Below are 20674 nucleotides of genomic sequence, written 5' to 3'. Positions count from 1 at the left end.
GACAGTGTTGTCCTCTGTAAGTGTCTGTGCCAAACACAATGCTAAGGGCTTCAGGTCCACATTTTCCTGATATGACAGTCCTATGGTGAGTGCTCTAAGACTCCATAATGGCTTGGGGGACACGGAAATCTGCTCTCCGTCTTGGCCAGGTCCTCATTCTACCAGCTGGCCAAGGGGCATCTATTCTAGAGTTTCTGAGTCTCCAGGAGGTTCCACCGTCAGAGTCGGTAGCCTGGCCATAGTCAGAGTGTAGTTAACAGGATGAAGTCACATCCCTGTCAGACCCGGGGCCTTCAGTCCGCTGGTCCTGAGCCAGGAGAACCCGAGGCACACGCATTCTCATCTTCCTCTCCCCCGCATCCTCCCTCACTTCCTGCCGTGGGGTGAAGGCATCAGCACACTCACAAAGTCCAGCTCTGGTAGGACCGCTTGCCGCGCCAGAGCCAAGGCAGACGTGAATGAGATCAGCTGTCTGTGTGCCTTTCCCGGGGAACTGACCCATTTGAGTTGGAACCACAACCTGGTGTAATTTAAGATGCAGCCATTGTATCCGCTACAAATGAAGAAGGCTGAAGGCTTAGACACACAAGGCGTCTTGTTACATTGTCCCCCTGGGGCCTCTTTTCCCTACATCCCATTGGGAAGTGCGACAGCCTGCCTTCCAGTTCCACCCCAGGGGAGCCAGCTCGAGTCAGGCCATCAGGATCACTGGAGCGTGTCTGGCTTTGAATAAAATGGAGGGTGTGTTTCTTCCCTTGCTTGAGCCCCGAAGACAGTTTTGCTGTGGTTGTCCTTGAATGAACAGTTCTCCTCCAGAGTTCTGACGCGGTGGCCCTTAGTGAAGGCTGTGCTCTTTTGGGAACTAAGTTTATGATAGATTTGAAAGTTAATGGGATGCCTGGGTGGCTCAGTCAGTTAAGCATCTGCCTTCGGCTCAGGTCATGATCCCGGGGTCCTGGGATCGAGCCCCGCATCAGGCTCCTTGCTCAGTGGGGAGTCTGCTTCTCCCTCTGCCTCTGCCTCTGCCACTCCCCCTGCTTGTGCTCTTTCTCTCTGTCTGTCAAATAAATAAATAAAATCTTAAAAAAAAAAAAAAGAGAGAAAGAAAGTGAGGAAGTAAGTTAATCCAGGCACAAAGAGTGGGAGGAGAACGGGACCATCATTTGCTGTGTGTCCCATGACCTCTTTCATCCTCACAGTAGCTCCCATTTTACTGGCGGGGCATCAGAGACGGGGAGCGGTTAAGTGGGTTGTCCAGGTCGCAGGGATAGTGTATGGTAGAGGGTGGATTCCGGCCCTGCTGTGTCTGAGCTCTTTCTGCCACCCTCCGCCCCCTCCACAGCCAGAACCCTGGCTACAGAATTCACAGACAGTGGAGTGTCGTTTTGCCACTTGGAAGATTCCTGGAAGGCAAGTGTGCTGTCTCAGCATACGTGTAGCAGGCATCGCTCAGGCCGTGTCTAGTCCTGTAACGGTGAGGAGGGACGTTGGCCCCCATGCCTGGTCTTAGGAAAACCTTGTCGTTGTCTGGTTTCTCCCTGCTGTGCTTGATGATGCTAGTGGTGTCGCCGAGACATCACTTAAACCCAGGGCTCTGTTGCCCCACTTCGGCCCATGGGTGCAGGGGAAGTGTGGTTCACAGGAAAGAGATCTCTTCCCAGACTTCCCCTCTAGCCTCACCAGCCCCCCAGCCTCAGGGTGAGCGCTTGGTCGGTCAGAGGTGGCCTTGGGAGCCCAGCCCTCCTTCGCTGGGTGAATATTTCCAGAGCAGAATCTTCATTTGTGACTTTGCCCGAGGTACCGAGTAGCTGCACCCCCTGCGCCAGACCACCTGGTGATTTCAGGGTGCCGTCCACTAAAGAGTCACAAATGAGGGGCTTCGGTCAGGTGAGGTCCCCACCCCGTGTCAGGCAGTGTCCCATACAGCTCTCCCATGGCCCCTCTGAGCTTGCTAGTGCTGCTTCATCTGTACGGGCAGAGAAGTTTCATCCACGTCTGCAAGCCCGTCGGAGTCCCTCCAGAGAGGTGGTGGGCTCTGGGGTTGGACAGGCTGCTAGGTACTTAGGGAGTTGCTGTGACTGGAGGAGCTCAGACATGTGCTGACTCATCAGTTGGTGGGATTTCTTGTGTTGAGCCGTGGTTTTCAAGGTGTGTTCCCGGGTCAGCTGCACCGGCATCAGCTGGGAACTTGTTAGAAATGCAAATTCTCAGGCCTGATTCCATACCTACGGCATCAGAATCTTGGGGGATGGGGTTCAACAGTGTGTGTTTTAGGGAGCCCCCTGGGTGATCCTGATGTGCACGCAAGGTCAAAAGCCAGTGTTGCAGACCCGTGTTTTCCAGAGTAGCCTGTGCACCCGTCACCTGGGCTTCTGGTGAAAAGGCAGGCTTGGCTTCAGTAGGTCTGGCGTGGAGCCTGAGATGGGTCATTATAAGCAAACTCCCCGCTGATGCTGAAGCTGGAGCACCCTTTGTGCAGCAGGGCATCAGAGAAGCCTCTGGAGCATTCCTTTACGGCCTGGGGTCTGCTCCCTGAGCTGCAGGGGTGGGGTCCAGGGTGGGGTCCAGGGTGGGGAGAGTGGATTTTTTCATTTGTGTCTTGGAGGCATGGGGCCCCCTGCGTCCTTGGGCCCCTCACTCTGCGGGGTACGTGGCGAGAGCAACTAGCATACCGCGCGCTTTGGGCTTCGGGCTGGGACTGCTCAGGTGGCTGCTCCTCTTCTGAGCTACCGTCTTCCTCCTGGTTCTGGCTGACTTGCTGCAGTTGCTCCTGCAGCCTTGTCGCCACCCCCCCACCCCCGGCCGCCTCACTCCTTCCCTCTCCCTCCTGGCATATTTTTCCCCAGATTCTACATGTACTGAATTCTTGATTGGTCCTCTCCAGCACTGCAGACTCAGGAGTGCTGCTTGGACCCACCCTTAGTGAGAGCCTGCTCGAATGGATGTTTCCGAGCAGGTCCTCATTCCCTGCAGTTGCCTTTTATTGCAAATCTGGGCTCTACCACTTCACGGGGGAAACATCATCTGGGCCTCCTCGGGTAGGAGAAACAGTCGAGAAAAAGACAGGCATCACTGAGATAATGGTGTTTTGCCCAAGGGGGAGGGCATGAGGGTGATTCTTGGGGATTCTGGATGTACGTGTGGGCACCGGGCGGGAGTTCAGCCCTCCTGGAAGGAGGGGGTTCTCCACGTGGGGATATGTGTGCTTCATAATCGTGCAAACTGCCTCTGGACCTGGTTGCAGCAATCACTGAAAGCATTCACTGTCTCCTGTTTCCTTCCCTTTTATGAACCTCGCAGCGGAGCTGGGGGAGTGCGAGCTTCCAGAACACACGCCAGAGCTTGTGTCTGAGTTTCGGTTCATTCCAAATCAGACAGAAGCAATGGAATTTGATATCTTCCAGAGATGGAAAGAGTGCAGGTACCGCGATGCTACCAGCTAGCATTCTGCTACGTTTATTTCGTGATCTGTAAGCGTGTGTCGGACTCTGATGTGCCGGCAGAGTGGCTCTGGTTGAAGACTGTCAAACTGCAGCCCCAGCTCTTCACCGATCTCGCCCGGGCCTCTCACTCCTGTTTTGCCAAAGGGCCCCACGACACCTGCCTCTCCTGAGATACTGAGATAACAGGCAGGAGCGCACCGTGCTCCCGTTGCTCCCTGATGACAGAGCCTGGTCCTGATTGGCTCGTGGCCACTGGGGACACCGCTGCTCGCCTGGCCTCCTAGAGAGAGTGACCAGGCTCTGCCTTGGTCTGTTCGCCCGCACCTGGGCCTCTGTCCGCGGCCTGAACCTTCTAGAGTAAACCCTTTAGAGACCCTTACAGGAACACTGGTGTTTGAGACCGTGTGTTGTACAGCATTACATTTCAGGACGTGTGGTCACCACAGCTATACCCAGCCTTGTCGTTTATGGCTTGGCTCTTCACTCCTTCTCCCCGGGGTCTCCCTCAGCGACATTTTCACGCCTTTCTGCCCTCCCAGCCCCCTTCCTGAACTCTGCCTGCTCCGAGTCAGTCTTGGACTCAGAAATGGAGCCTAGTTTCCTCTTGTCCCTCAGTCCTTCTCAGGGGCCTGAGCGCTTTTTTTGAAGCTGGAAAGTGACGCTAGCCCACTCTTGTACCACGTCAAAACAGGAGAGGAAGGTGTGGCTGGGGCGTCGCGGTGCCACACCCCATGCACACCGCAGCTGGTCCTCGTGGGCAGCCAGTGGTGCGGCATTCCGGCCTCTTTACCTGGCGTGGGCATAGCCACGTCCGTGCACACAAATTGTTGCCTTCCGTGCACACATTACAAGCACTGCTGGCGGTCACCTTTCTAGTCGAGGGGCAGTCTGTCCATGGAGGTCTTCTCCTGTTCATCTACACTGGTGTCCCTCATTCCTTTCATCGCTGCAGACCCCCCCTACTAGTGTGCTTGTGCCCTTCAGAATCCTGTGGGTGTACGAGCTGCAGTTTACATGTGTTTCCGTTGGTTTTTCTAAGGGGAAAGAGCCCTGCCCAGGCGGAACTGTCCTATCTGAATAAAGCGAAGTGGCTGGAAATGTATGGGGTAGACATGCACGTTGTCAGGGTAAGAACCGTGTGCGGTTAAGTCACGGGGTCTCTTGGGGTGCACTGCGGCCGGGCCACGTGTAAACAGTGTGCCAACAAAGCAATGTGGCGAGGAAACTGTTTTGCATTCTGCTCTGTGACGACCTGTTAGAACCCTCTACCGATTGTCCCTTCGTTTATTTGTAGGGAAGAGATGGCTGTGAATATTCTCTTGGACTGACCCCGACAGGCATATTAATCTTTGAAGGAGCTAACAAAATAGGCTTATTCTTTTGGTAATTTAGTTTTGTCTAATATTAAAAATGTCTTTTCCTATCTTGTGGTGGAATTCTATGTGATGGATGATGACGGAGGGAGATTGGCAACACCCCTGCTCTGCCTTTGCGGGTGTTTGGCACTCTGGCCGTGAAACTTCTGCATAAATCACGCTTGAATGAATGAATGATTTCTGTAGCACACCTAAGCTTAAAACGAGTAGAAAGGAAACTGCTGTTTGTGTAGATAGCCTTCCTGCCGATTGTACTTTTAAAGTGTTTTCTCTCTGCCCAGGCCTAAAATTACCAAAATGGATTTTAAAAAGAGCAAATTGACTCTGGTCGTGGTGGAGGACGATGATCAGGTAAGTCCGGCCCCGGCGTTGCCATCCTCGCTGCCGACAGGGCTTCCCGGAGGTTGCAGAGAGCCCCTGAGCCAGCGCCTCGCGCTTCGCCTCTCAGGGCCGGGAGCAGGAGCACACGTTTGTGTTCCGGCTGGACAGCGCCAGAACGTGCAAGCACCTGTGGAAATGCGCCGTGGAGCACCACGCCTTCTTCCGACTGCGGACGCCGGGAAACAGCAAATCCAGCAGATCCGACTTCATCCGCCTGGGGTCTCGCTTTAGATTCAGGTGGGCACTGGGGTTTTCGCAACGTGGATGCCCCGTTTCGACGGAGGGCGGCAGGGATATTTCTCGTGAATGGAGCAACGTGTAGATCTGTGTCTGGGGGCTTGAGTTGGACGTCCCGTCCCTGCTTCTTTCTTGGGATCTGACCTTTGGTTGAGTCCCTAAGCTTTTTTAGCATCCGTGTCCTCATGGATAAAAGTGGGACTAATGAGAGAATCGTTCGTCGCTGACGTGTGGCTGGAACTATGCCGTCTAAAGCATAGTGGCCATTAAGATTAAGTAAGATTAAATGAATTTTTTTTTAAGTTGTCTATTTATTTGAGAGACAGTCCGTGTGTGAGAGATTTGGGGAGGGGCAGAGGGAAAGAGAATCTCAAGCAGACTCCCCGCTGAGCGCGGAGCCCAACATGGGGCTCAATCTCACAACCCATGAAATTATGACCTGAGTCAAAATCAAGAGTCAGACGCTCAATCGACCGAGCCACCCCAGTGCCCCAAGATTAATATTAAATAAATAATTTCAGCCTGGGTGGCTCAGTCGGTTAAGCATCTGCCTTTGGCTCAGGTCATGATCCTAGGATTCTGGGATCGAGTCCTGCCTCAGGCTCCCTGCTCGATGGGGAGCCTGCTTCTCCCTCTCCCTCTGCTGTGCCCCCCCCCCCCCCCACTTGTACTCTCTCTCTGTCTCAAATAAATAAATAAATAAATACAATCTTTACAGTGTAGTTCCTCTGTCTCACTAACCGCGCTTTAAGTGCTCAGTGCACGTGAGGTCGACAGACATAGAACATAGGTGCACTAGAGCTTTTCGTGGACCAATGTGTAATTCTTGCGCCAGATTTAAGGCCACAGGTCCTCTGATGATCCCCGTTTTACAGACGAGGCAGGGGCTGAGGGATTGCATAATCTACCCAGAGGCCTAGCCAGTTAAGTGGTAGAGCTGAGACTCAACCCCAGACCATCAGGGTCTTATATTTTAGCCACTACTCTTGCCTTTCATGCACCAACGTCAAGGAGTTTGGTGATGATAAAGAGTGAAGGCAGGTGTCCGTGTGTGTTCCAGTGACCCAGGGTGGGCTCAGTAAATATTCGAATCTGAAAAGACCCCGAAAACATGAAGAATTTAATTTTCCCGTCTTTATACTTGTGATTGTAGGACCATGCCTTTCAAAATACATAAAAATTCCCTGGAGGCTTAATAAAAATGAGTCTTTATGACCTCATCTGAGACCCTTGTAATCAGAATCAATTGGGTGCACACACATGTGCGTTCAGGAACAAGGCTTGGGAATGCGCATTTTAAATGCCCTCCCCGGGTTGGTTTCTGAGGCTCGTTTACAGATCTGAGACTCGCTGTCTTAAGCTCTAAAACTTCACCTGGTTCATAACCTCTACCCACACATGGCCTGTCCTTGAACTCTGTTGAATATGCCAAAAAATGCGCTCATTTCAGATTTATCTACTGTGCAAAGGAATAGCGGTTGGGATGGTTGCTAAAGAGGCCTTTTCCATCCTGGGAGGAAACTCTGCCAGGATTTGGCCAGACCAGGCTCCCTTCTGCTGCTTGAGGAGAGGTGAAGAAGGAAGGGAGGTTGGAGACAAGGATGCCCCTTGGAAGCATTTAGAGCAGGTGGCCATTGGTCCCTTCCGTGTGAGAAATCGTCGGCCGAGCACGGCTGGAATACAGCAGAGATCAGATAAAAGCAGCACGTGTTCTGGAAATGGCAGCGAGGCCGCATGGTGGTTGAAACCCAGAAAGCCTTGGTGAGAGAAGTGATGTTTCCCTTGGCATTGTAAGAAGGCCACGGTTGACTTAAGTGGTCATTGAGAACAGCATTTTAGAAGAGGTAAATGGCTATGTAATGTGTGTCATGAAAGGTTATTTTATTTGTGAATCATTGTTCTCTCTTGGTCAGATGTTCTGAGTATTTGGACCTGTTTGGTTTGTGCAGCCAAGTGGCTGGTACCTAAATTGCAGGCTTTGTCTTTCGGTGGAAATATCTGCCCCTATGATACAGCTTGGATTTGGCAAAGCTTTTATTTCCAAACGCAAGGCTAAATTTAGTGTGCGTCTTCACCAAATGAGTTCATGATAAGTTGAAATTTACATTGGAGCTCTTGAAAATAGAAGCATGCTTCCAAATATGCATAATGTACTGATATTCTGATATTGGTAACGTGCAATGAAATATTTACTTTCCAGCGGGCGGACAGAATACCAAGCCACACACGGCGCCAGGTTACGAAGAACCAGCACCTTTGAGCGGAAGCCTAGTAAACGCTATCCATCCCGGAGACATTCGACATTCAAAGGTGGTGTGTTGTTCATTCTTCCTGGAATTTTACATTATAGTTTAGTGGGTTAAGCCCCACGGAGCTTGGTAACGCAGTTCTTAAAGGAACTTTCTATGGTTCTGCTCTGCCATTCCGAAGCTTTTGACAAAATCCCGATGGGAGGAATTCTCTTGAGGGGAATCAGGCCACTTTTGCTATCCACTGTCCTTAGTTTTTCCCATTGGATGTCGTTCATTTTCTTCTCCCTCTTCTTCATACTTCTTTGCTTGTGCCTCTTGCTTCTGTTGGACCTGGGACCTTAGGAATATCATAGGTTACCACGTTTCTTGCCTGTGGAAGATGATGCTGTGTCTTAGAGAGAAAACCAGTCCCTCCTCTCCTCCATTTTACAATTTCAAACGGGGACATTAGTCTCATGCTAACCAGAATTCTGTCCATGTAAGAGCAGATCCAGAACTTTTAAATCCTGGACTCAGGTCCCAAGGTCCATCCGAACACACATGCCCTTGAATTTAACCTGCCCCTCCCTCCCTTTCCAGAACTCCCTGAGCCTTGTCTGTCAGTTACAGCTGTGGCCTCACGTGTGTTGAGGCCGGGTGCCCAATACAGGACCAGTCAGTGAATGAGCAAGTGGCTCGTTTAAACCCGGCCTCCACATCCCACCTCCCAGCTCTCCTCTGTCTGTGCTTGATTGTTCCTCCCTCCGGGACACCTAGTTTAACATTGAACTGTGGGCCCTTTCATGGCACGGCCTTTGTACTCCCAACCCCCCAGGTCCTCCCCTACATATCACTTACTCCTAGCGGCCCTTCCATAGGTTTTCTTTGTATAACTCAGGACTTAGTGGGCCTTTAGGGGACCCGCACCTGTACTTCCCCCCTTCTAGAATCATCAACCTTGTGTTCCCCACTGTTTCCTGCCTTTTTGAACCAATGGGGCAATAGCACGCCAGCCAGAAGCTCTCTAAAGTCATTCTTGGCTGCTCTAATGGGGAAAAATGGCCAGAGCCCTGGAAATGTGGCCTCACCTCCAAGAAGGACCAGAGGGTGAGAGGACTGGGGGCGTGCCCAGAGAAGGGTGATGATGGATGAAGGTGATTGATTGCAGGAACTGGGAGTGACAAGTGATGCGGTGGGGGAGAGAAGGAGGACTGTGTTGCTTCCCTGTCAAGCCTTATGCCTGCTGCGGTCCTTTGGGTCAGCGCCGTCCAGAAACACTCCAAATAAGGAAGAGCTTCCTAAAGGTGTTGTCCAAAGACAGAGCCATCTCAAGACTGTGCTGAGCTCCCAGGCCCCGGAGGCATGTGCAGGCACAAAGGGAAAGACTCCCTGGTGTCACAGAGGAAGGAGGCGGTCTATGACTTGACCCTTGACCCCGTGGGTGGCTTTGGGGCTCTTCCAGACCACAGCTTTTCTGATTCTCCTCTGCTTTCCTTCCCAGTCTCTATCCTCTTTTGTTTTACTGGCATTTTCTCCAGCCAGAGTTCTGGCATCTCTGTGAAGCTGTTAATGATTGTCCACGCTGCTTCCTTTAAAGAACGAGGGGGAGTCTAGATACAGGAGTTCTAGCTCTGTCCATGGTCCCTTCCACAGACACACACTGCTGCTCCAGCCAGAAATGTCTGTCCTGAGCTCCCCGGTGCAGGCAGGCTCGGACTTCAGCCTTTCTCATCCCCTTATGCTGTCTTTGATTTTACACACCTCTCTGTCTCTGTGTCAAGACTGTGAGCTCCTTGACAACAAGAATTGTCTCTGATCTCTGCATCTGAGCGCACCTGGCCCTGGGAGCATGCTCAACATTCGATGGGTGAATTGGAGGGCTTGGCCCACGGGAAAGGAGACTTTTCCTCCAGAAAGGAGAAGTAGCGAAGGTGAAGATTTTGCCTCCTGGAGTCAGGACCCCTCTGAGATCACAGAACTCTCCACTCTGGTCATTGTCATTGCATGGTAAATAGTGATACAGCTCTCTAAGATGACATACCTTTCTCTTTTTCCTTTAAAGCAAGCAACCCGGTGATAGCGGCTCAGTTCTGGTAAGTGCCCCCAGACTCTGGGGTACAGCTCTTCTCTCTAATTATTGTCTTTATTTGCAATGTTGACTTTTTCCTTAATATAATTAAACCACAGAGTGAGTCATCTGATGATTTTCCCCCCTTTTTCTGCTGCCTGGCTATACCATCCTCCTGGTTTTCAATAAGTACACAATAGAATGTTCCGAGACAGTTTTTTTTTTTTTCCTTTTTAAAATGCAGCTGCTTTGTTTGCATAGCTTTGTGCATTGTTTATGACAACGGTGGGCGATAAAGGTGAGAGGAGGGTGTGCGGCCCACTGTGCTGATGGCATGGCAGGCAGTGATGGGAGACAAAGGCCGAGCTCTTGAGCCAAAGCTCCACGAGAGCAAATGCTGGATCCATGGGGTGACGTGCAGGGTTTACAGTCATACAGCAGAGCAGCCCTTTACTAAACACCTTTACTGAATGTCGTGCAGACAAAAGAACATGTCACAAGGCTGAAACTCCGGCACAGGTGTGAGCAACCTTTTCCTGTAAAGTGCCAGATAGTAAATACTTTGGACCTTGGAAGCTATGCTATCTCTTTCGTGACTGCTCAGCTCTGTTGCGGGCACACAGAAACAGCCGTAGACGGTGTGTAAATGAAAGAACACAGCTGTGTTCCAATAAAACTTCCCTCATAAATGCAGGTGGGCCAGGCTCGGCCCACGGGGTGTGATTTGCCGGCCACTTCCCCAGCACAGGTGTTCTTGATCTTTGCTGTACATGGAATGGCCTGGTGAGCCTTGAACCCCTCCCCTCCCCGGCCACTCAGCCAGGCCATGCCCCAGGCTAATTGCATTCATTACAGAGAGGGGGACCCAGACATCTGGTTTTTTAAAGCTCCTAGGTGATCCTGGTGTGTGGCCCGGGTGAGAACCACCATACCACCTCCCACAGACCTCTTTTCTTCTCTCTGAAACAGCTGTCATGCTAGAGGATCACGGACTGTAATGGTTTTGGCCCTGGTGTCCACGCTCCAGCCACTGGTGGCCCAGTTGAGTTAACTCCTGGGTCTTGCCTGGCGCAGGTCTCGGGCGCTGTGGAGATCTTAGAGATGCGCACAGCTTGACTGTGCCAGGAATTCCGGACAGGTGGCAGGGCCCGGCGTGGTGGGAAGTGGGTAGCCGATGCCCTGGTGGGTGATGAGGATGCAGCCCAGGGGACAAGGAGGCCTCCCGCCTCTCCCCCACCCTTGCTTCCGTCCAGCTCTGTGGCCTTAGGCCTTCCTTCTGGGCCTCCTTTTTTTCATGGAAAATGAGAAGGTTGGGCTAGATCAGTGTTGGTCTTCACTTTTTTAGCCTTTGATGTTTGACCCCTGGAAGAATCCTTACCTGGAAGCCCAGCTTTGAGCACAGACGAAAGTAGAGCTGCTCTGGGTGAAGCCAGGCAGGGAGGAGGAGGCTGGTGCCTGCCTCTTCATCTGCTCCCTCTCCCCCAGGCAGCCCCAAGACACCTGGCAGAGCCCCAGGGTGCTAGAGAACATGACTAGCCCCTATATCACACAGCTGGGAACTCGGCCTTCTGTCTCTGATTCCGGGCTCTGCCCGCAGCGCCATTCCGCTGGGGGGCAAGCGGCTGACTCTTGTGTCTGTGTTCAGGTCTCAGCATCTGAAGAAGGGGCTCCAGAGTCCTGCCCCCTGAGGGAGGGAGGAGGTTGCCAGGTTCCTTCACGACTTCCTTGCAGGCCCACAGGCACGCCCGTCTGTAGGATCCCCGTGGCAGGTAGCCTGCCCAAAGTAGTCACACCTTTCTGCACCTGTCAGCGTGTCTTGCTTTGATTTCTCAAGGGCTTGTGAATTACAACATGTCTTTCCTTTGTTTTCTGAGGAAGTGACGGCTTTGTTTTTCCCTGGTAAAATTATATTTTCCTTTTAGCATCTGGTGGAAATTATATATATATTGGGGACCAAAACAAACTAAAAAAAAATGCCCACTAGGGGAAAAAAAACACAACACAGTAAATATACCCTTTTGGAACAGATGAGCTAATAACCACCGTTTGCAGCTGTTCAGTTGCTCTTCACGGCCTGTGGGATCCCGGGGTGAGTAGGATTGCTGTGGGACCCAGGGCTGAAATTGTGCTCTGGGCTTCAGAGGTGATACCAGAAAAATAGCACCTTGCAGAACACTTATCCTTCCTGATGAAATCCAGCTAGGGGTGATTCTGGCCCAGAGCCTCTCTGTGCACTCGCCCTCTCTGAAAACTGGAACACACAGCCATTTAGACCCCAAGCTAGACTCATAACAATGAAATGTTTCTCTCATTGTTGGAGAAGCAATAAACCTTGATTTCAAGCACACCACCCTAGCAACATAGCCCAACGATTGTGCCGTGTTTGTGGTTTTCCTGGTAGATGCCAACCTTGCGTATGAAACATTGCATTTTATGTGTGAAGCCAGCCTTCTCCGCCCATATATATATCTCTTTTTAATTTTTTTTTTTTTTTGCCAGAATAGCTATACTTAAGAGTCCATCAAAATAGAATCATGCATGTGGAGCCCAGACCATTTTTGCAGCCGCTCAGGGAGCCTACTTGGCTTTGTGGAAAGTACATGGGCTTTGGGATCGAGCACATGTCCCTTCCAGTCCTGGCCCTGCCACGGTCTAGCTGGCTGGCCCTGAGCAGGTTTCCTCACTTCTCTGTTAGGCAACCTTTCCTTTATCTGTAAAATGAGGTGGTACCAGTTATTGACCTCATAGCCTTGTCGTGTGGGTTAAATAGTAACAGATGTGAAGTTCCCAGTACAGAGCCTTATATGGAATGAACCAGCGTTCCCAAGTGAGCGGTGGCCAGATCGCAGCACTGTTGGTGGCCGAGGGACCCATGGCGGTAGTTGTTCAGGAGTGGCTGGTAGCTCTCCCTGAAGTTGGAGAGAGCTCTGGCTGGCCACCCAGCAATGCCCGTGCAGACCTGGGATGGGAGCTAAAATTATTTGGTTTGTCACCGAAACATGACATCATGAGTGGGATTCTGGAATACTGCCTTGTGTCTCTTATCTGTGAGCTCGAAAGTGCCAAATAGAAGTTGTTGTTTGGTTGCCTTGGTTATGTGTTTATTTAAACAGCTAATAACCAAAAAAGAAATGGTGTTCGTGGAAATTCCTAACAGGGTTGGTAGGATTTGTCAATGATTGTTAAATAAATCACTAATAGTGCCGCTTTACAACTTGTTACGTTACGATTTTTCCCTTCTTTTCTTTAGCTCTAAAACAAATCCCGAAGTCCATAATTACCAGGTGAGATACTGCTTTTAAAGATTTTCATTAATACTTCTTAAAGTTTCAAAATTTTCTACATTCAACCAGTCATTATGCTTATAGTCAGATTTTGAAGAAACAATAGCAAAACGTTTTTCGTTGGTTGGCGGGTGGGAGGGGTGTTGTTTTTATTTTTTTGAGAAAACAGTAAGAGGAGAGCCTTTTTCTGTGACCCCTGGTCCCTCTTGGTCATTTCAGCTGGGCTTATTTTTTCTTCACATTGTCAGATGGCCAACAGCAGGGACATATATTTAAGTTTCTGGGTGGTCAAATACAACCTCTTAGGGGCACTCAAGTGAGACCGTGTTTTGTCAGTGTGTTCTCGGCCTCGGGAACATGAGTCCCTTGAGATGTGCCTCCGGGAAAGGATGTCTTAGTCACATGTTTGGGGAATAGTGTGTCCTTCATTCCCCTTTTTGGATCCTACAGTGCCCCTTCGGGTGTCAAAAGCACTGAGAAATCCTGCAAAAAAGACACGATTTATTTATATATATTTTTAAGCCATTGTTTCCCCAAATCATTTGACTATTGAACAATCCCTCCCCATTAGAAAAACAACAACAACAACAACAACTAGCCTCTCACCTCCCTGCCTACCTGTTTTTTGGATAGTGTAATCTATTAACATCAGTGGAGCATTGGTTTCTAGAACCTCCTTCATAGGGCACTGTGCCAGGCCTCTTGAGCCTGCAGAAGGAGCACAGAGAGAAGTTTCCCTGGCTGGTGTTCTGCTCTTCTACTGGGTGGCCAAGCAGGGCCCCCACCCCCTGCCTGCCCACCCACTAGTTCCTGGGGGTGGCTCTTATTGGCCATTCACGGCCTTCTACAACCTGGCTCCAACCTGCTTTTCTACATTTATTCCCCCCTTTCCTTCCAGCTCCTCATCACACATCATGTGTTTGGCTCTCAGAGAATCACATAATCATTGCCCCATAATTTCTTCCTGCTGTTCCTTTGTCTGTGTTTCTCTGCCTGAAATTCCCTTACCTCTCTGTGCATTAAAATATGCTCCAGAGCCCCCTCAGAAGCCACGTCGTCCACTAGGGCCTTCTCCCGTCTTCTTGATTGATAATCACTGACACCAGTGGTCCTCAGTCCTGCACAGTAAAACCATCTGGCAGGGGCACCTGGGGGACTCAGTTGGTTAAGCATCTGCCTTCGGCTCAGGTCATGATCCCAGGGTCCTGGGATCGAGTCCCGCATCAGGCTCTGTGATCAGCAGGGAGCCTGCTTCTCCCTCTGCCTGCCATTCCCCCTGCTTGTGCTCTCTCTCTCTTTGTCAAATAAATAAATAAAGTCTTTAAAAAAAAAAAGAAAGAAAGAAAAAAGAAAAAGAAAAAATAAATAAAGTAAAACCATCTGGCAGGCTTTAAAAACATAACTGGTTATTGAATCAGAAGCTCTAAGATGGGTTTGGGTGTCGGACATCTTCTGAGCACCTGAGGTGGTTCTGATGAGCAGCTGGGGACAGTGTGGGACAATGTGTCCCTCGCCGGGTTCGTGCTTAGAGGCAGCATCTCTGTCTGATGACCTCCTCACTTGGGGCCGTATTTCTTGTGCTGGGTGCGTTCGGTCCAAGGACACTACTACCCTGTCGGCAGTCTGGTTTTGAATGTCCCGTGTAAGAAGCTACTCCAGAGGGGTTCACCTGGGAGCATTATTCTGGTTAGTGTCTTTCTCGATCTTCTGTTACTGTAGATATTAATTCCTTAGATGGGGGTAGGATCCCAGCGTATGTGATCTTGACAAGGTCTCCAAAGCATGTTTCAGAAGAATTTTGTAATACCATCTTCTGTATGTGACATCGTATTCCCAACGTGCAGAACTTGGACGTGACTTCTGAGTTTGGGGGAATAACATGCAAAAAGTGCTTTGAACCTGGTAGGGGTACAGCCAAGTTTCCCAATCTCAATGCCTTTTTTAGGTCCTTGAATCTTCACGGTCACAGGTCGGCTTTTTGGTTTGGAGGGATTTTCAGGTGTGAGGGGCTGGCTGGGGGGAAAGGGAAGAGCTGTGGATGGGTGGTCCCTGCTTGAAGGCATGGAAAAAAATGAAAATAAAGCAAAGCCTTCCCTACCCTATGTTCTAGAGTGAACATAGAGACAGTTGTCTGTTGAACTCCAGGCACAAAGATTGTTACCTAGATGTTGTTCTTCTCATAACAACTTTGCCAACCCCTGGTCCTCTACCCCTTGCCAGTCTTAGAGGTTCTGTGTTGCTCTGTTGAGGTTTGGGAGTGAGTTGACTAGGAAGAGAACGTCCTGAGAAGTGGCCTAATTGGTAAGCAACTGAGTGCTGAGAAGGGTTTTCAGGATGATGGGCTTGCAGCTTCCATCTTCCTGCGAGCTCAGCGTGCTCAGCCAGCGGCAAAAAGGATGGATTGCTGCGGTTTTGATAAGGATACTGTTGACGTTCGGGGAGGGACAGTTCTTCACTGTGGGACTGTCCCGAGAGTTATAGGATGTTTAGCTTTCCTCTTTCTGCCTGGTAGTTAAAGGTAATCCTGTAGTCACCGTGACAAGCAAAAGTGCACATATATATTTCCAATTGTCCCCAGGGGAACAGAACTGCCCTGGAGAGAGCCATCTGGGTTAACATTTAAAAATGCTCCTTGACAGCTTTAGAGTGTGAATAAATTTCCAAAGGAGACAAAAGGAAAGTTTGGGAATATCCTTCCAGGTCTTTATGGATGAGGTACCCACCTGGCACTAATGAATCTGATTTGATTGTGTTTGAAGACAAAGAGTAGAATAGAAGTTCCGTTTCTATTCTGGATTATTCCCTTCTGTTGGAGATACAAATGGTGGAGCCTCATTTGGGGACTGGTTGTGTGACCAAACCCTTGAAGCATTTCAGCTCTGGGCAAATCATCTAAACTCTAGGTCTCTGTCTCCCTGAGAGAGGTCTGCTTTCAGATTTGGCTCCTGAGATCTTTTCTCCAGATCCTTTTTCCTCTAGCATGTCATTTTGGGGGCTGCACACTTCGCTTGCTGACAGGTGTCTTTGAAGGAAAGAGGCCACTAGAAGACAGAATAGGCAGGGAGGGAGGGTATCTTGATTCCTGAAAACTGAATGAACAGAATTACTGAGAATTTTCCGTAATACAGAACAGGTTTCTGCTTATTAACCAAAACAGCAGGGGAAGAAGAAGAAGGGGAAGAAATAATTAAAAGAATAATGGTGGCAAGACTGTAGTGGAGGGTCTAAAGTGCCCCACAGAAAGTTTAGCCTTGAGAAGCCCCCGTGACTTCTGGCCATGTCTGGGGCTGCTGCCTGCTGCAGGCCAGAGGTGGACAGACAACCCTGCTACCCAGCCAGGCCCGCCTTTTCTTCACCTCTGGTCCTTTTGTGAGTCACCAGTCTGGATCTATTTTCTCATCTTTAAATGGACTGATTCCTTCCTTCCTTCCTTCCTTCCTTCCTTCCTTCCTTCCTTCCTTCCCTTCCCTTCCTCCCTTCCCTCCCTTCCTTCTTGTCTTTGGGAGGGTGAGGTTTGGTACTGGGTTTTGGATCATATTTTAGAAAGTCATTCTTGCTCTTTAAACAAGGGAGAAAGAGACCGCCCACAGTCTTGTTGCCTTGGTGTCCCTGTCCAGTTCTCTTGTGTTTGCAGATGTCACTGTTACGCACAGTTGTTGTCATTGCCAGTGATGAAAAATTGTTTCTGAACAAAGAAATTACTTACCATTCTCCCGTATCTTGGGTGTCTTCCGTCCTTTCTCTTGGGGGAGATGGATATTGCCTGTTCTGGGCGCTCTAGGGGACCCTTTCCGGGCAGATGCCTTGCCTTCCCCAGCCCCCCAGCCTTTGTCGTGGGGAAACGTGATCGTCCTGGGAAGCCACCTCCCAGCCAGGGTTTAGTTAGAGCCTTTCCATTCACAGCCCTGGGCCCCTGAGCTGGATGCCAGTGAAAAGAGAAAGTAAATGAAGACCATTGAAGTCAAAAGGTCATCGAATAATCAAGTTTGGTATTTCATTTCTAGCCTCAGTACCATCCCAATATCCACCCCAGCCAGCCTCGGTGGCACCCTCACTCTCCAAATGTAAGGTAAGTGCTTGAGCTCACAGAGCTATACTTTCTTTAAAGTTCTCCCTTTGTCTGGAAAAACTCAAATTCTACCTACTTTTGAATCGAAAATCTGCATCAGAAACCGCTGTTAAGAGTTGCCGTGTCACGGCAGAGATTAATCATTTGCCAAGCAAAGGAAGCCAGTAATGAGTCTGTGTTTACCAAAGTTATGCTTTTTGAAATAAAAATGAATTGGGTTTTGTTTTTTGGGTTTTTTTGTTTGTTTGTTTTTAGGCATTCTAACCTCAGATATTTTTGGTTTGGTTTTGTGTTAGAAATGTTACTTAAAATTTCTAAGTAACATTTTCCTGTCCCAAGAATTTAGTTACTAAAAATGTGCCTCAAGCTTGGGGATTTTTGTTGTGGGTTTTTTGAAAGGACTTTTCTCAGGGGTGGGGTGGGGGGTTGTTGGGTTTTTTTTTTTGTTTTTCGTTTTGTTTTGTTTTTTTGTGACAGTAGATCTTTTTTCTAAACTCAGGGCTCAGTAAACTTTCTCTGTTACGAGCCAGATAACCAGTATTTTCAGCGTTGTGGTCTCTGTCACAACTCCTCAACTCTGCCGCTGTGGCTCGAAAGCAGCCAGAGACAACCCAGAAGTGAATGGGCGTGGCTGCGTTCCAATAAAACTTATTTATGAAAACGGACAGTGAGTGGGATCCAGCCTGCGGGCGGTGTTTCCTCACCTCTGCCCTAACCCACCACAGTCCTTTCCAAGTAAACTGGCACCTGTCTTGCTGGGTTTTTCATTAGGCTTGAGAGTGTTTTGATGCCAGCTTTGTAAAGGCAAACCGTTCCTTTTCAGATTTGAATTTTAGATCAGGCTTAATTGGCGTTTATGTGTGAAGTTCTTTCGGTTGGTGAATTCACTTTGCATAAAGTTATTTCTTGGTGAGGTTGCTAGCCTTGCTGCTTGAGAAAGGACGGAGAGAATGGAGTGATGAAAATAAGTCCATGTGGAGCAAGTCAAAGGAGAGCAATTAGCTCTTGATGGTTCTTGCCACTTTTGTTGGGGAACCTTGGAGGAGGTCCACATTGCAGTTTTACCAACAGCTCTTGACACTCGGGGAACTTTTTAAAGCTAGTCAGCCCAGCGGAGTAATGATTAAATGTTTCTGTATTGCAAAGGCAGTTTCTCTTCCAAACATAAGAAAACAGGAGAGATTTCTAGAAACGCTATTTTTATTAACCTATTTTTACAGAATTTTAGACTTCTTTGTGCCTATTTTATCACATCGGTTTCCTCCTGAGGCACAACCTTGCCCAGCAGTTCGCAGAGGGGAGTCTGTGGGAGGCCACAACAGGGTCCTCTCCAGGCGGCACTGGCCTCCCCTGCAAGTTTGCTGATGCCTGTTCTTTGCCCCAACCCAACCCTGCTGGGTCGGTGTCTGGGGAGAGGGCCCAGCATTCTGTGTTCAGCAGGCTCTCCAGAGTTAGAGGAGCACTGTCTGAGGTGCCTACCCCAGGAAAAGAGACTTCCTTGGCCCAGCACTCTTGGCAAACGCTGCCTAAGGCATTCACGGCGCCCATTAGCAATGCTCTCACAGCCCTGAGAGTTGCCTGGTCAAGGACCCCTTTCCACCTGACTTTCCCCAGACTGACTTGCTCATCAGGGTGCCCTTTGAGAAATGATGGTATGGCCGTGGAGCGGGCTTCTCTCGACTTGGACGTTGATAGATAACCTGCATCCTGAATTTTGAAAATACTGCAGAAAATCCATTCGTTTCCATCCCCGTTCACATGGCTCTTGGTTTCTCCTGCCCGCCTCCCTCATGCTTGTGTTGTTTCACTCACATTTCTGAATTTTCTTCCATCCCTCCCGCTAACCATTCACTCTGCCAACAAAACAGGCCATGCTTTCAGGATGACAGGCCGCCGCACTGGGGAACATCGGCCAGTGAAGGTGGCAGCCATTCCAATTATGTCCACGACCAGAACCAGAAGAACTTAGGAGGAATGCAAAGTATGGTGTACCGAGATAAACTCATGACTGCACTTTGAGAGACTGAAGCATCTCACCTCCATTCATCATCATAGTGTCCTTACATCCCATGAAAAGTGTCTCGGCATCACATAGATGTGTTTGCACAGGTGTCTTTGCGGAATAGTTCTAAGAGGTGCTCCCGGCATCCGTGTAAATATTTGCAAACAACCACGATCACTAGTCATAATTTACTGTTGACTGCATTCTCAATGAAATGAAGGTAGTTAAAGGCTCAGGAATCATTTTAATATTCTGATTTTAAAATTGGAGTAAAAGTCTGAGTTTATCTTATTGCTATATACTTGATATTTCTTTGTTATTTAATGAACGGGACCAAATAAAACCAGAAGAACATGGGAAGATAGCTCTGCAGAGAGCCCCGCACAGTCCTGGGGTGAGGAGGAGGCCGCCAGGGCCCAGCCCCGGACACTTTCAGAGAATGGACAAGCCCCTTCTCCTCTGTTGTCCTCCTTTGCCCTGTCCGAAAAGAGTGGGTTGGACTAAATGATCGCCAGGCTCCTTCCAGCTCTACAGTTCTGTGATCTATGAAAAGCTAATATTTTTAGTCTGAGGATCTAACATTCCAACGAAATTTTTCAGAGGAAAACTGCAAAATTCCCTTCTCTAACAGAGGGTTACCTCTTTCAGAAGCTGAATAAAGTAAATAACTGGTTAGGTGGGGCGTGCATACGGGGAGGCTTTGAATTTCCTATCTTAAAGCAGTCTAGCCACTTTGAATCTTAGCAGTTTTACTGATCACAAATTGCATAGCATCCATTTTGACAGAACTTGCTGCTCAAGTACGAGAATAATTTTTTAAATTATTGATTGGTGCTGCTAACTTGCGTGATTTCAGAAGACATAATTATGAATACATACTGTCAGAATTTGTAGAACTTGAGGGTTGGTTTTTACCCTGGACTTCACTCTTCTAAAAAGCGACATGCAACCCAAGATCCATTTATGGCTCACATTAAAGTGTATAGGATTTTAATGACGTTGTGCCAAAGCATCCTGTGGAGTAGGATGGGGTGGGTGTCGTGCAGTCATTTTGTAGTCCCAGCTAATCAATGTGCTGTCTTCGAGGGTGGAACTCGTACCCAAATATTTATTTCCCCCCGTTTCAAGCCACAAGTCAAGCATTTTTTTTCTCTTGATAGACCTGAGATATTTTTCACTAGTATTTTTGTGAAAACAATTCTTAAACGCCATTTTCATATGTGTAATTGTAATTTGGCCCATCTTAAGCCTTTTTTTAAAAAAATTGTATTGACATCTCTTGAGATATTTTATTGCTAGTTGGTTACCACAAAAATCTGTCCAGAAGGAGGGACTCAGCTGCACGCCCTGCACAGTGGAGTCAGTCACCTACAAACTCGTCCTGAGATATCTGTCTACGGTGTATTCCGTTTTAGCAGATGTTCCATCCTCAGTGTTTGTGCTGCATACAAATAAATGTGTTCCGAATCTTTTAATCTTACTGAGACATTTTTACAAATGTGTTTCCAAGGAATAAAGATTATTCTTGCTTTTTTTGGACTCCATCTTCATTTACGTTGTGCAGAAGGATCATGTGCGGATGA

The 20674-nt window shown here is 49.0% G+C and overlaps 1 protein-coding gene across 1 annotated transcript in view; it reads left to right on the top strand.

The window, feature by feature from the left end:
• The window catches only part of EPB41L4B (erythrocyte membrane protein band 4.1 like 4B), a 156433-nt gene that overhangs the window by 83165 nt on the left and 52594 nt on the right, over nucleotides 1-20674 (top strand). The window contains 9 exon segments of the mRNA XM_019796710.2: nucleotides 3301-3421; nucleotides 4483-4570; nucleotides 4738-4826; nucleotides 5101-5170; nucleotides 5268-5437; nucleotides 7638-7747; nucleotides 9731-9761; nucleotides 12987-13020; nucleotides 17025-17089. Coding sequence (XP_019652269.2) covers nucleotides 3301-3421; nucleotides 4483-4570; nucleotides 4738-4826; nucleotides 5101-5170; nucleotides 5268-5437; nucleotides 7638-7747; nucleotides 9731-9761; nucleotides 12987-13020; nucleotides 17025-17089 — 778 coding nt within the window.

Source organism: Ailuropoda melanoleuca, chromosome 7, assembly GCF_002007445.2.
Source record: "Ailuropoda melanoleuca isolate Jingjing chromosome 7, ASM200744v2, whole genome shotgun sequence".
In the NCBI taxonomy this organism is placed as follows: domain Eukaryota; kingdom Metazoa; phylum Chordata; class Mammalia; order Carnivora; family Ursidae; genus Ailuropoda; species Ailuropoda melanoleuca.
This window is presented reverse-complemented; position numbering and strand designations above follow the sequence as displayed.